General features: G+C 28.4%; 1 protein-coding gene across 7 annotated transcripts in view; it reads left to right on the plus strand.

Annotated features, from left to right (window-relative positions):
- Nucleotides 1-14,982, plus strand: part of LOC126766518 (sodium/potassium-transporting ATPase subunit alpha) — a 90,032-nt gene extending 75,050 nt beyond the window's left edge. For 5 of the 7 annotated variants that reach the window (XM_050484312.1, XM_050484289.1, XM_050484284.1 and 2 more), the window contains 3 exons: nucleotides 11,345-11,519; nucleotides 11,716-11,948; nucleotides 12,027-14,982. In XM_050484312.1, the coding sequence (XP_050340269.1) occupies nucleotides 11,345-11,519; nucleotides 11,716-11,948; nucleotides 12,027-12,147 (529 nt within the window). In that variant the 3' untranslated portion in view covers nucleotides 12,148-14,982. Of the gene's footprint in view, nucleotides 1-300; nucleotides 396-4,778; nucleotides 4,874-11,344; nucleotides 11,520-11,715; nucleotides 11,949-12,026 lie in introns of all 7 variants that reach the window. The other 2 variants (XM_050484287.1, XM_050484285.1) reach the window with 2 other exon arrangements.
- Nucleotides 14,983-15,074: the final 92 nt, after the last annotated feature.

The following is a 15,074-nucleotide window of genomic DNA, read 5'->3' on the forward strand; positions in this document are numbered from 1 at the left end:
TTTTTTTTTTACTTTTGTTACTTTTCCGCTAAGCTGAGTTGGCATTGCATTGCATTAACAGCATTCTACGCAACTTTCAGCATACAAGTGTCTCTCTTATACATACATACATAAATACCCAGTCATATACAACATACAACTTTATAAAACTATACTATACTACTTAATATTAATTTCTTCAAAAATTTGTTTATTTTTAAATATAACATTAATATTTTTTGTTGTCTATATATACATTTTTGTATGCATCTATTAAACACCATAAAATCTGTCTGTATGTATGTGTAATCACAAATATAGGTACCAGCTATTTCCTTAGCCTATGAAGAAGCTGAATCTGATATTATGAAACGTCAGCCCAGGAATCCATTTTGTGATAAACTGGTTAACGAAAGGTAAAGCTATTTTAACGCGCTCTTGGTGCTACTTTCGACCATAAACAAAAAAGAAAATGAAGTAAAATAAAAAGAAAAAAAAAACTAAAGTTCTATAAGTTATGAAACCAAAAGTATATACAGCAAAGAATTTATTATATTTTAAAGGTATTACATTTAAACTATGCTACCTGAATGCCTGAATGTCCAAACTGACCCATGGCCTGTCCGCTACCCGCAACAAAACCCAATAATATCCCAAACTTCAAGCGTTCCCAGTTACTCGACGAGTATTATTTCCACCTCCACCTCAAATTGAAATCTCACTCATCACTACTTTACTACTTACTTATTTTAGTATTTAATGCCCAATTCTATGCCACGTCCACTTTGCCAAAACACTACCTTTCTTCTACTACTTTTTTTTATATACAGTATAAAGTTGCCTACTAAATTGCCTTTAATATTCAAATGTTTTATGCATACTTATTATAAAAAAAAAGTATTTTGAAAAATGCAAATATGAACTGCCACCTTTTAAAGTATCAATTACTCTCTTGTATTTAACTGAAATGCAATTTTTAATAACTTATTTGAAAATAAAAAAAAACATCGAAATAATTAGTTTACAATTTTCACTTAAACACTGAGTACGTGAGAAAATATCAAATAAAATCCGCAATGCAATTAAATTATGTTTATTTGAGCGCATACTTTAACGAAATTGCAAAACAAAAACTATACCAGGGGTGCTCAAACATTTGCAATGTGCCCCCACTTTCGGCAAAATCAAAACCAAAGCGCGTTGTATTGCAGAAAATGTATTAATTTGCATAAAAGATTTTTATCGAAACAAACAAAAAGAAAGCAAAGTACGTCAATCACGTTACGCAACACTACAGTACCGTTAACTCTAATTACTTTTAGTTCTTTAGTACAACAAATTATGTACTTATAAAAGTCTTAGTTAGTTGCATACAAATATATACATACGTACATATATATGTTCATTATATAGCGCCGTTACCTTCGTATATTTTGTTGTGTTTGCCTATCATTTCGTTCTGTTTTATAACAAAAACGCAGCGGAATTTTGAAAAAAAAAAAATTAAAAAATTAGTTTGTTTTGTTAGAGTTTTTGTGTTGCCAGTTCGGCCTAAAAATTGAAATACCAACATCCGGCTTTAGCGCTTAGTTATTGGGCGAGAAATCTGTAATATTTTTTTAAGCAGGCATTTCGTTTAAATTATAAAATATTAAATTATAAAAAAATCTCTTGGTTTTTACGCTTAGAATTCTTTGAAATTATTATATTTCCATTATTTTTTCTTCACCGTAATTTATCTTATTATATTGAAATTAATATTTGCGTTAGTATTGCGCATGTTCGTCTACTATATTCAAGTATATAATAACTTTATCGTAAATATCTTGAAAATCTCTATATCGAATATCTAATTGAGACTCTTTTGAATGCCTTCAAGCAGTATTTTCACTCCTGACTCTGTTATTGTAGTTCTTTTTCCTTGCTAAATACTTTAAAACTAAATATTACGCTCAAACGAAACCTCTTTTTCTACGTGCTATAACTCGATAAAGTTCTACAACAATAAATAGTAGATATACTTTCGAATATAAATATATTTTCTAATATAATATATTTTCAAATATAAATATATTTTCGAATATAATATATTTTCAAATGTGTGCATTTTATAATATACCTACATACATTAATTTCAAAAATATTTTATATGAAAAATATTAAGCAGATCTGTAAGAAAATGCACTTCTAAAATCGCTTACGATTATTTTCGATAATTTTTATATTACTATTCCAATACGTAACACTGAACTATTAATTAAAAAAAAATCGTATGCCACTGAAAATATTCTCTAAACAGTTCTTTATTTTATTTGAAATATATTTTCGAATTAGTGCCAAAAATAGTATTTTCGAAATGTTTTCGTATTCTAATTCAAAACAATATGCCATAACTGCAAAAAAATAGTCTATTCAAGGCGCTATACAAAAAATATTACCAACCTTTAAGCTCAAATATTTACTTACTTTATTGAATATGTTTTACAAACCTGATTTTAAATAAAAATCAAAATGTTTTATACTTTTTTTTACAAACTTATTTCTCTCTGTATATTTTTTTCTGACTTTTCGTCTGCCTAATTTTTCTTGAAATAAAAATTCAACTCACTGCCTTCAGCTTAGCTTATTTTCTTCAGAACTTTTAGTCTAAAGTTAAATAAGCCTTTGCTATCTTCATCAAGAAACTTTTCAAACATCGCTAATTAATTTATTATAGCCTACTATTAGGCGCATATTACAATTCAATATCAACGCTTTCTGTCTACTGTCAAATTTTTATTTTTACTCTATTTAAAGACGTTCAAAATCTACTTATCTGCATTTAATTACTACTACTAACATATTATGCCGTATTCCACTTAATTTTGAAAACCTCAGCGCTCAATTTTTAACGTTTTGTAAACTATTTTTTACAAGTAAAAAAGTTACGCAAGCTTAGTTCCATATAGAACTCAAAATCTTCTCTAAAGTACTAAAAGTGAAACTCAATTCATATATTAGAATATAAATTTCTAAAAAAAAACATTTTTAAGAGACAATGAAGCATACATTTAGGCGCTTTTTAAAATTGTAAACGTTATAAATGTGAAACTCAATGCATATATTATAACATAAAATTCTTAAAAAATCTTCTTCAAAAATAATGAAGCATACATTTAAGCGCTTTTTAAAATTTACTTCTTGCCGCCGTGCATTATATTTTAGGTTATTTTCGTTGGCTAATCAAGTGCGTCTGCATAACACTTAGTTCTCTATTCAAAATCTAAACTGTGCATTCAAGATTTCTGCAATTTCAATTCAATATTTTTACTATTTCAACTATTTTGTTATTTTTGTATTTATATAAACTCTATATATCTATGTCTGATAACTATAAAATATTTATACATTAAAGTTCGCATATTTTATTGAAATTTAAAAATATTTCACTACTCTTTTTCAACTCAAAATATATTATATAACGAACTAAGTTCTGAAATGGCTCAAATGTCGTCGCCTATTATCTTGTAGCTCTGTCTTTAGCATAAATACATACTTGGCATCTTCATAATTTTACAGCATATTTTGTAGGTTTATTTTGCGGTTAAATCGAACCGAACCGTATCCATCTTATTAGCGTTCGTTTATAACTATTTCATCGCATATTAAAGTTTAAAAGTTTCTACTTGCATCAGCCGTCTCATATTCATTCATACTTTCTTCACTCATTGCCACCACGTAATTAAGCATATATATACAATGTAGCTTAGCTAAACTTTAACACGAAAATTGAGGTTAGAATAATTAAGTGTTTACTATGGAAATTTGAAAATATCCTTAAACAGTTTACAAGTCGTTAGCTGAGTTCATTGTGTTTACTTATTGCAAATATATTAACTCTATCTCTCTCTCTCTCTCTATCTTTTAGACACTCTATCTCCCATAGAGAACATGTTAGTAAACAAAAAATAAGAAAAGTAGCGAACAATATTCCAAAAAATACTTGTAAATCAAACGAAAACACAAAATATTCGAGTTGTTAGTGAAAATTTGAATAAAAAATTAGTGTTAGTAATAAGCTTTGGTACATAAAAAGCCTACAAGAAAAACAATGCAAACAAAAACTATTAAAAAACAACAAAAATGTGATTTAGCAACTACATAACGTGCCACTTAATTGCTGTCTATTCTATTAGCGTTTTACTTAATTACTTTACATAACTGAAATGAGTATTTAACTAGTCTACATACATACATATATAGTTTGAACTATCTTAGCTAGTCTAAAACTGAGTTTTGAAACCTCTTAAAAGTCATTGCAAAGTTGCCAACCTAAAACTTATATTTACTTTTACATACATTTTATCGTGTTAATTTTGAAAAGATACCGTTCCGTTTATGTATCGACACTATTTTTGAACTTATCGTTTATCTTTAACTTTGCTAACTACAGTTTTCTTATAATAAATAGCGTTAAGCGTCTTACTTTTCACACCTTTTTAGTAATGATTAACTTAATTTTGACTTTTTTGAAAGTATTTTCTTTGAAAATATCTACTTCTAATCGCAACTTTTTTTATTTCTTCCTCTTTAATTTTTCGTATTGAAACTCTATGTGCGTGTGTGCGTGCTAATGCGTGTGTGCGTATGTGTGTTGCGTGCGTAAACTTTTTCTATGCCCAATTAACATACAAATTTTTAATAATCATCGCACAACTCGTTGAACAACAACAACAAATTTCAAAAATATCACTAAAAAATGAAAACAAACTCTGAAACCAACAAAAAATTGAAATGAAATGCACACTTCTGACGATCAGGTGCCAGCGATCTCACTCGCTTACGAGCAAGCCGAGAGCGACATTATGAAACGTCAACCCAGGGATCCCTATCGTGACAACTTGGTCAATCGCAGGTCAGGAAAAATATGCAAAAATTATTAAAAAGGGAAAACCAAATATTGTAAAACATAAAATTTCAGCAAAAAATCAAAAAAAGAAAACAAAAAAATTTAACGTTTTACTTTTCGTTGATTGTATGTTGTTTCTTTTCCAACAATAATTAGTATGAAAAACTATTAAAGCAACAAAACAAAAATTTAGTTGTTAATGATGTGCTAATTAGTGCTTTAATAGAACGACATATATATATTTTTTTTAATATTTGTTGTAGTTATCAATTCAATGTATGTACACAAAACCTACCCCCCAAACTACCATGGACCCAGTCAAAATACCAAAAATACACTACTCGTGTCATAAATATAGCCATTTCAATAAACATACATACATACTATACAACTACAATGCATTGGCATACAAGGTTTCATTTTTCATTGAGTCTGAAGTAGCGATTGGCGAACTGGAATTAGACTTTTAGGTTCATTAACCAATTTAGTTGTTTTTTAGTACCAAAAAAAAAACAAAATGGATGTCAACGATTTTTCCAGTCTTCGAAACACTTTTCTTAAGTACTTTTTTGTATGGCCTTCAGCTCCTTCAGCGAATTTTATTTTATCTCTTTGATCGACTGAAAATGGGTTCCACGGAGCGACAATTTCAGCTTGGGACAAGAAAAAATCACATGGAGCTAAAGCTCGTGAACACGGTGGTTGATCGATGGTATTCATTGCGATTTTGTCTTTAAATTCGGTCACAATCGTGGCTATTCCACAATTCAGGCCGTTTTCGCCGGATGTTCTCACGCAAATGCCTCAATGCGGCCAAATAGAAAACAAATTATTGATGCACCAAACCACGAATATCGAAAAAACAATGAGCATTACCTTGATTTTTGAGCGGCTTTGGCGTGGTTTCTTTTGATTTCGGCTCGTTTTTCATCGTCAATTATAATGCTCTCCATAAATGTGGAATCGGAATTCGTAAAAAATCAATTCTTAATTGTTTTTAGCTGCGTATTTGCATGTGGAAATCTTAGTTCCAACTCTCGACGATTTTTGAATTTTTTCAAATTCAAATACTTTGTATGTTACTAATGTATACAGAGGGATATTAGCCATTTAAATGAGGTTAGGTTATACTGGCCGCCTGTCACGCCATACATATGTACATACTTCTAATGGTTCTTAGTCACGCCTTTAAAAAAAAAAGAGAAATTCCAAAAATGTTAACAACAACAAAACGCATATTCACCACGCCTAATGGTCTCTTAGTTATTTAAAAAACTAGTTTCTTCCCCAAACTTTTTTCCAAAAAAACCTTTATTTCAAAAAAATTGTATTTCAAAAAAACTTTCCAAAACTATTAACAACAATAAAACGCATATTCACCACACAAATGACGCATAACACATGCATTTCATTTATATTTACACTTTTGTTCCAAATTTAATAAATTCTAAAAAGAAATTTTCAAATTTTTGTAACTGTTTTCTTAAAATTCTTAGTGTATTTTTTCTAATCGTGCGTTAAATACATTTTTCAAAGTTTTGAATGCGAAATCAAAATAAAAAAAAATTATATGTTCTACGTTTTTCTTCACCATATTCTTAATTGTGTAAATTGGTTGGAATTGATTGAGTCTCTTTTGGGATCGAATTCATAAACTTATACAACATACTTTTACACAGACCTTTTCACATCCTCATACAATACATTTCGCAAAATTTGTATAAATATATTTTCACATATCCGTCGTTACATACTTTCATATAAATATGTACGTACAATAAAGGTATTGACTCAAAATCTGTGGCTGCAGGGATGCCAGTGTGGGGAAAAAAATATTTGTATCATTTTAAAAACTCAAATATCAAATAAGTAATTTAAAAATTTTGAAAAGTTCAAAAAATGTTAAAAATTAATTTATCAAATAAAAAAGGTTAAAAAAAAATAAAAAAATTTAAAATTCAAAATAATGAAATTTTTAAAAAATGTATTATTTTTTAGTTTGACTTCAAAAATTATTATATCAACAATTAATATCTACAAATTAAATAAAAAAATATAATTATTTATTCATAGCATTTTTTCAAAAATATCTGGTAAACTTCAGCTAAATTTTTCTGTCTAAAATATGCTTGATATCAAGCAAATTGCTGGTATTCTTTAAAATCTTCCTAACCACACTTGCGTTCTAGCAGACTACTGCAGCAAACGTTTGTGATCACAACAAAGTTAACGCCGTTTCCGTTTTTGATTTAATTAGTGAATTCCACGCGCATTAGTGCTTACTTAGTTGGCAAAATATAACAGTAATTGAATACATAAACATACATGCTACATAGAGCCCAAAGATTTTACGAAAATATTCTGCGAACATAACGTATAAACCTGTGTAGTCAAGCACATGTATTACCGTTAGAAATACATATATACATATGTTATTAGTGTTTGGTTCGCCTTAGAAATTTTGCTACAAAGCTGCATTTAAACCTAGAAAGTCTGGCTTAAATTAGTTAAAAGCATAGCATAAGCAAGAGGCTGTCATCTTGTCTACGTCAACGCCTACTTGTGTACAAGGTGTGTTGTGTTTTGTACTTCTGTTTGCTGTTTAACAATGCGTATATATTTTGAAGTTATTTATTGATTGATTTTATTATGCAAAAAATAAAGCAGGAAAATTAAATAATAACTTGGAAAAAGACTAAAATGTGTGATCGTATAATTCTTGAACAACTCCTGTTTACAGTACTGTCCGAAAGCTCACCCGATTTGCTGTTACGCTTGTAAATGATGCGCCCAATATTCTTATCAGATTTTGAAAAATTAAAAAAAAAGCTTTAGAAAACTCAAAATGCCGTTTAAATATTCAAGCTGTATTTTAAAAAATATTTGCTTATTGGGAATTCGCCAATATTTGTTAAAGCTTTGGAAACTCTAAAAATATTTTAAGTATTAAAGCTTACTTTCGAAACAGAAAATAAAAAAATAATATTTTCTTTTGCGGAATTCGGTAATTACTTGCCAATATGCCTTATAGCTTTTGAAAGCTCTAGAAAAACTTTCAAATATGCAAGCTGTGCTTAAATTAAATTCAAAAGAAAAATAAGAATTATTTTTTCTTATTGTGAATTCGTCAATTATCTATCAATATACTTCAGAGCTTTTGAAAGCTCAAAAATAGCTTTTAAATATTTAAGCTGTGCTTACATTAAATTCAAAACAGCAAATAAAACAAATATTTTCTTACTGCGAATTCATTAATTACTTGTCAATATGCTTTAGAGCTTTTGAAAGCGCAAAAAAGCCTTTCAATATTCCAATTGTAGCAGTTATTACAAAACATGAAAAAAATTATGTTGTAAATTCAATAAATTTTGACTTTGAACATTTTTTTTTTCAAAAAATTCTGTCTTCAACTCAAAAATGTGTATCTTCTTGTGTGAAAACGTTGATTCTCATTGAATTTATTGCTCTCGTATTGTCGATAAATACTCTCTTCATGGGTTTCATTCGTATTTGAACGAGTTTAGTCCTATCGACGATCATTTAACTGTACTCTGTATACTATCTACTACATTTTCCTGTCGCTGAAGCTTTTATCTTTTCATTTTACGTTCAGACATCTGTCAAATGTTTCAATTTCACAATTTACTACAATGCTTTATACCACTTACTCGCTTATAATCACAAACATGTATGTATGTGCGCTATTGCATGCCTTTTAATTATAATTTCTGTAAATATTCATTTTTTTATTGCTTGTGGACTTGTAAATATAGTATAAGTATATAAATAAATGTAAAAATTATAAAAATCAAATAACTATATGTCTGTAATATATCAATGTTTATATAATACTACAAATACTTGTATTTCAATTTTAACTGTCTGTTTCATTTCACTTGTTGTTGGTTTTCTGCTATGCTTAGTTTAGTTGAATTAGTTTAGTTTGATTGACTTTGGTTACACAAAACAACAAAAAAGTGCTTTGCTTTTCTCACAACAGAAACGAACAAAAAAAATATTTCACTTTAAATTGCCATTCGCACGCACTTTTATATACTGACTCACACTCACACACATGCACTTTGCTTGTGCGAGCCCAGTTCGCTTTTACCCATCACGCCTAAAATCTACTAAAGCGAATTTTCAATATCCTGCCGCCGTCACTTATTGCTTATTGTAGTGTTGAAATGCTGTAAAATATATTTTGAACAAAAAATCCGAATGTTTTACTACTAATTCGCTAAATTATTGATTTTCATTTTTTGTTTTCAAAATTTTCTTTATTTTTCTCAACAAAAAAAAAAAAAAACTATGCAGTATAAATGAATAAAGAAAATTGCATTATTAACACAACGTTACTAACCTTGCACACCTTAACGTATTGTTTATGCAAAGTTAACCCGCTCGGCCATGCCTGTAATTAACTAAGTAAAGTAAACACACGCAAATCCAGCTCAATTGTTTTTTGTTTTTTTTAAACTAATTAAAACTTAATTTATGTACAAACATATATATGTATATATTTATATATGTACATATATAGCTTTAGTATTTTGTACATAAATTTTGTAGTAAAGTATTGCTAACATTTATATGGAAAAGTAAGCCAACTGCTGTTTGAGGTTATGTTGAAAGCAAAAAAAATTTCAAATTAAAAACAAAATTTTAAACTTGCTATAATTTTTAATATAGAGTTTAGAAAATTTTCAAAAAAAAATTTACAAAATTATTTTGTTTTGAATTAAATTCAGTTATTATAGTTCAAATATAATAAGTTTTTTAATAAAAAAATAATTTTTTTTAATAAACTTATTAATATTTTTAAAATATTTTTAAATTTAAAGCAATAATTATAAAAATTTGAAAATTAAAAAAAATTAATTAAAAACAATAATTCAAATAGTTTTAAAATTAAAACATAATAATTGTTTTAAATACTTATGAGAAATTTAGAAAATTATTTAATTTAGAATACTAAACAAATTTAATAAAAATATTTCATTCACTGTTAGTCTGTGTCAAGAAAACCTAATTTTAATTTTTTTTATTACAGCCATTAACAAATATCTTTTAAGCTTATTTTTATTGTTTCGCTCGCATCTAATACATATACTATATTATAATATCTTAAATAATTATATGTTTTAGTTGAAACCAGGTTTCAAAACAAATTTATTTCAATATATTCAATTAATTAAATTTTCCTATTAAAAAATAAAACAAAATTATTTTACATAAAAAGTATTTTTATCAAGAATATATAAATTTTTACCTAAAGTACTTTTATTTCAATAGTACTCAATTTAAAAAATAAATACTAGAAAAACTTTTTTTTATAAATCAATTGTTTTTTATTAAATACAAAATTTCAATACAATTTTATTCCAATATGACTTTTTACCGAAATTATTAGTTGAATAAAAGCTTATTACCAAAAAATATTTTTACCTAAATTCTTTAACCTAAAACAAAAATAGTTATTTTTAATACCGAAAATACAAATTTTTACCCAAAATACTTTTAATTCATTAGTGAAACTTGAAAAAAAAAAAATTTTTTAGTAAAAACTGAATTTCTGAATTAAACTATTTTTTTTTTAGTTAAAAACAAAGTTCTGAATTAAACAATTTTTTTTTGCTAAAAATTAAATTTCTGAATAAAATTTTTTAGTAAAACTATAAAAAACATTTTTTAAGTAAAAACTGAATTTCGGAATAAAACGTTTGAGTAAAACTACAAAAAAAACATTTTTTGAGTAAAAACTGATTTTCTGAATAAAATTTTTGAATAACACTATAAATTATATTTTTTTATTAAAAACTGAGCTTCTGAATAAAATTTTTGATTAAAACTACAAAAAACATTTTTTTTAGTAAAAAGTGAATTACAAAAAACATTTTTTTTAAGTAAAAACTAAATTTTTGAATAAAACTTTTGAGTAAAACTACAAAAACACATTTTTTTTTATCAAAAAACTGAATTTCCGAACTTTTTTAAAGTAGTTTTTATAATGTAGAAATTGTTTTTTAACTTTTATTATTAAAATAAAGCAATATTCATAACTAAATTAAAAATAAACTAAAGTAAAATATTTTTAGTTTTTACTTTTGAGAAGTTGAATGATATAAAAATTAATAAAATTGCATTTGAAATTAAAATAATATTCAATAACCATTGAAGTATTTATTATTTTTTAAGTTTTCAGTTAAAACAATATATTTTACTACATATTGAAATATTTTTATTTACTTTAAATTTGCTTTCAAATAACAAAAAACCTGAAACTCCAGCAGCTGGCTTTCTTTTTCAGAAACAAAAGTTAATCCGTAGCTAGTTCTAACCAACAAAAAAATCCCACTTTCCCCCAAAACAAAAATAAATTAAATATTTAAAATTAAAAAAAAAATATTTTATATACTTTATTGAAACTAATCTATTATTTTTTCGCAATCGCATTTAAAATCTCAAATAAATTAGATTGATTTCAATGGCCTATGGTCAAATTGGTATGATCCAAGCTGCTGCCGGTTTCTTCGTGTACTTCGTTATAATGGCTGAAAACGGTTTCTTGCCGATGAAACTGTTCGGCATACGTAAGATGTGGGACTCAAAGGCTGTCAACGATTTAACCGATTCGTATGGACAAGAATGGGTGAGTGGCAATCCTAAGCTATTGATTTTTTAATAAAAAATATTGATTTTCTTTTATAAAAAATCTTATTTTGTTATGATAAATCTGTCATTACTAATAGATTTTTTTTTGCTTAATAATAAATATTTCCTTTTTTAAAAATACACATTTTTGCTGAATTTTATTAACGAAAATCTCTGCATTTTTGCCACTTTAGACCTACCGCGATCGCAAGACACTCGAGTACACTTGCCACACCGCTTTCTTCGTATCAATTGTTGTTGTACAATGGGCGGATTTGATCATCTGTAAGACACGACGAAACTCCGTCTTCCAGCAGGGCATGCGAAATTGGGCATTGAACTTCGGTTTGGTGTTCGAGACAGTGTTGGCGGCCTTCCTGTCGTACTGCCCCGGCATGGACAAGGGTCTGCGCATGTATCCACTGAAGTGAGTACACAACAACAACAGCAATAAAGTATATTATATGTGAAATATTTCTTAACAATTTGTCTTCCACACTTGCAGATTCGTTTGGTGGTTACCAGCCATTCCATTTATGTTGGCCATTTTCATCTATGATGAAATTCGTCGATTCTACTTGCGCCGCAATCCCGGCGGTTGGTTGGAACAGGAGACGTACTATTAAGCAGCAAATTATGTTCAAATACGCAACAACAACAACAGCAACATAATAGCAAACGCATTTGTAAACATAGCATGTACTACGACAACAACAGCAACAATAGCAACAATAATAAGAGCAAATGCGAAATCATCATATTTGAATTTTACGAAACGAGTGCGAAGAGTAACGAGCGCGCAGTGGTCGCGATGGCAGCATAAAAAGCAGCAACATCTATAACAACAACAACAACGACGACGATGACAGCAGCAACAAGCAGAGTAACAGTTGTGTGCTTTTCACAAAAAGCGCTGCCGTAATTGTGCAAAAATAGCAACAATTGCAACAACAACAAATACAATATAGAAATGCATGCCAGCAGCGAATATTTAAAGCGACCATCATCACCACCACCACAACAACAACAACAACAAGCAGAATTATTTTTTTAATTTTAATTATTTAATAATGAAAAAGATAATTATTTAAACGATTAAGTAAAGTTAAATTATAAATTAAATAATGCTAATAATATGAAACAAAAAAAAAAAAAAAAAAAAAAAATTTAAATAAAAAAACAAACAAAAAAAGTAAAACGAAAACCCAGCCACACATTACACAATAAATAGTAGTTGTTTTTTGTAAGAAACTCTTGACGAGCAGCCGCTTAGCGAGGAAACCAAAGCAAAAGCAACAAAAAAGTGTGCAAATGCGCTACAACAAATCGTTGCGTAGTCATGTGACTAGCAGTGAGTGCTAGACGAGAGTGACCGTACATCTTGTTGTGTCTGTTGTTAGTTAGCCGACGGTTAGTAGGCGCAAAGCATTTGGAGATTTGTTGCGCGCACTTTCAGTTTCGGTCATATATTTCTAGAGGCGCTTAACGAGCGCAAAACCGTTAGCTAAGCGAACTCTACAACACTTTGATAAGCAAGAAAAACTTAGTTGAATTTTTTCAGAATTTAAATATGTAGGAAGTATAGGAAAAGGGATAAATAGATAATTATATAACTACAGAAACATATGACAAAAACACTAAACGATAGCTAAAAGAAAATAAATAAGCATTGATACAAAATTATAAAAAAACAAAACAAAGATTAATAAAGATGTGGCATGCAAGTAAGTGTTTATATATATCTACATATATATACATACATACATAGTATATCCTTGATAATAATGCAAGCAAAAGCAGTACGACATCTTTATTAACGCAATTCACTACCACTAGCAAAATAAATTGAAATCAAATACACCACCTTAGAAGCTACAAAGCAAACAAAAACAAAAATTATGCCCCCAAAAAACCCATCGCTGGTGTAAGAACTTAGTAAACAAAAAATGCATTGAGAAGACCCATATTTCTTTTTTCTTTTGACAGGCAGTTTATTAATGTATTAATGTGTGGAAGCAGCTAAACAATATTTATAATATTTATGTAAAGAAATACATATTTTACATGTATATGTATATTGCATATGGAGGAGCACATACACAGCACACAAGCATACATACACACAATTGGTTGAAAAGTTGACCTGAAACCGCATTGACGTGGGATTGAAACTAACCGGAACTGTTATTAAGCCGGAGCTGCGGTGAAAACTAGTTTGTGTTTCGACACAAAGTATATAAAATGGAAGTCCTACTCTTAAAAAACATGTAAACTGCCACTGCTCTCGTGTGCATACAAACACACATACATACACCATTTAAAAGCCAGCATTTTTGGTCAAATTGTTGTGCATACAAACGAACAAACACATACACACACACGTACAGACAAAAGCATACATAGACAAAGTAAAAAACAAACGCTGGCATTTCTTACCAACGCTCTTTTCCACATTTGTTAAACTATTTGCGTAACGCGCCGAAACACACCCGCACATCCCCTCCGCCACCTGTATTGGCCGTTTCACTTGCTCTGGCGGCAAGTTGTGGACAGCAACGCGTTTATTGTTGATTGTTGTTTTTGTAAAGTCCCCCACATTCTCAAACCCCCCAACACCCCTCCGTTGTTCGTCCCGCTGTAGTTGTCCTAATTTTTAAGAAACTAATAAATAAATAATTAAGAAAATGTGAAAAAATGAAGAAAATTGCAAAAACTAAAACGTGAAGTTGCAAGGTAAAGGTGCAAACTTTAAAGAGACGTAAAATAATTAATTTGTTAATCTATTTGCCTTTTTATTGAGAAATTAGAATTTATAATTAAAGTATAAAAAAAAATGTGTGTGAAAAAAACAAAAGCAACAAATACAAAATGTGAACCATTAAGCAGTTAGTATGCGTTAGCGAAAATGTAAGGACGAAAGAGAGGAAGCAGAAAAAACTGAAAGTACAGTAAATTGCAGCGTAAAGATAACAACAACAACTTTGTAGTGAATAATACTATATATAAAATAAATTAAATGAAATTGTAGTGCATGTCTTTTAACGCTTTAAAACGCTTCACAACAGCTGCACGTACATACATACACCCACACACACACACACACGCAAGCACACGCTGACTAGCGCGTGTGTTGAACGCGGCTGAGCTGACTGGCTTGCGGGCCACGTGTGGTGACGAGCCAGCTGTAAATGGATGTAGGACATGCGTGCATATGATTTCTTACTAATGCAAATGTGTATGAAATGAAGCAGAGAAAATGAAAATTGAAAGAATTGAAATTGAGAAAATATAATATTTATGCATAAAAAAATATCAAATGCATGAAAATATATATATAATTGAGGCATAATTCACACGACATAACGGCAAGCAGTAAGAGAATATTTCGTAAAAGTGTTCATATAAAAGAAACAAAAAATATAAGAGAAAAACAAAACATTTAAGTATTAAAAAAATAAAAATAAATTACAAAACAAATAAATTCCAAAAAAAAAATATACAATATAAAAAAGTAAATATTAAAATTTATATTTTTTGTTTTTGCTAAATTATA

Source organism: Bactrocera neohumeralis, chromosome 2, assembly GCF_024586455.1.
Source record: "Bactrocera neohumeralis isolate Rockhampton chromosome 2, APGP_CSIRO_Bneo_wtdbg2-racon-allhic-juicebox.fasta_v2, whole genome shotgun sequence".
Classification (NCBI taxonomy): Eukaryota; Metazoa; Arthropoda; class Insecta; order Diptera; family Tephritidae; genus Bactrocera; species Bactrocera neohumeralis.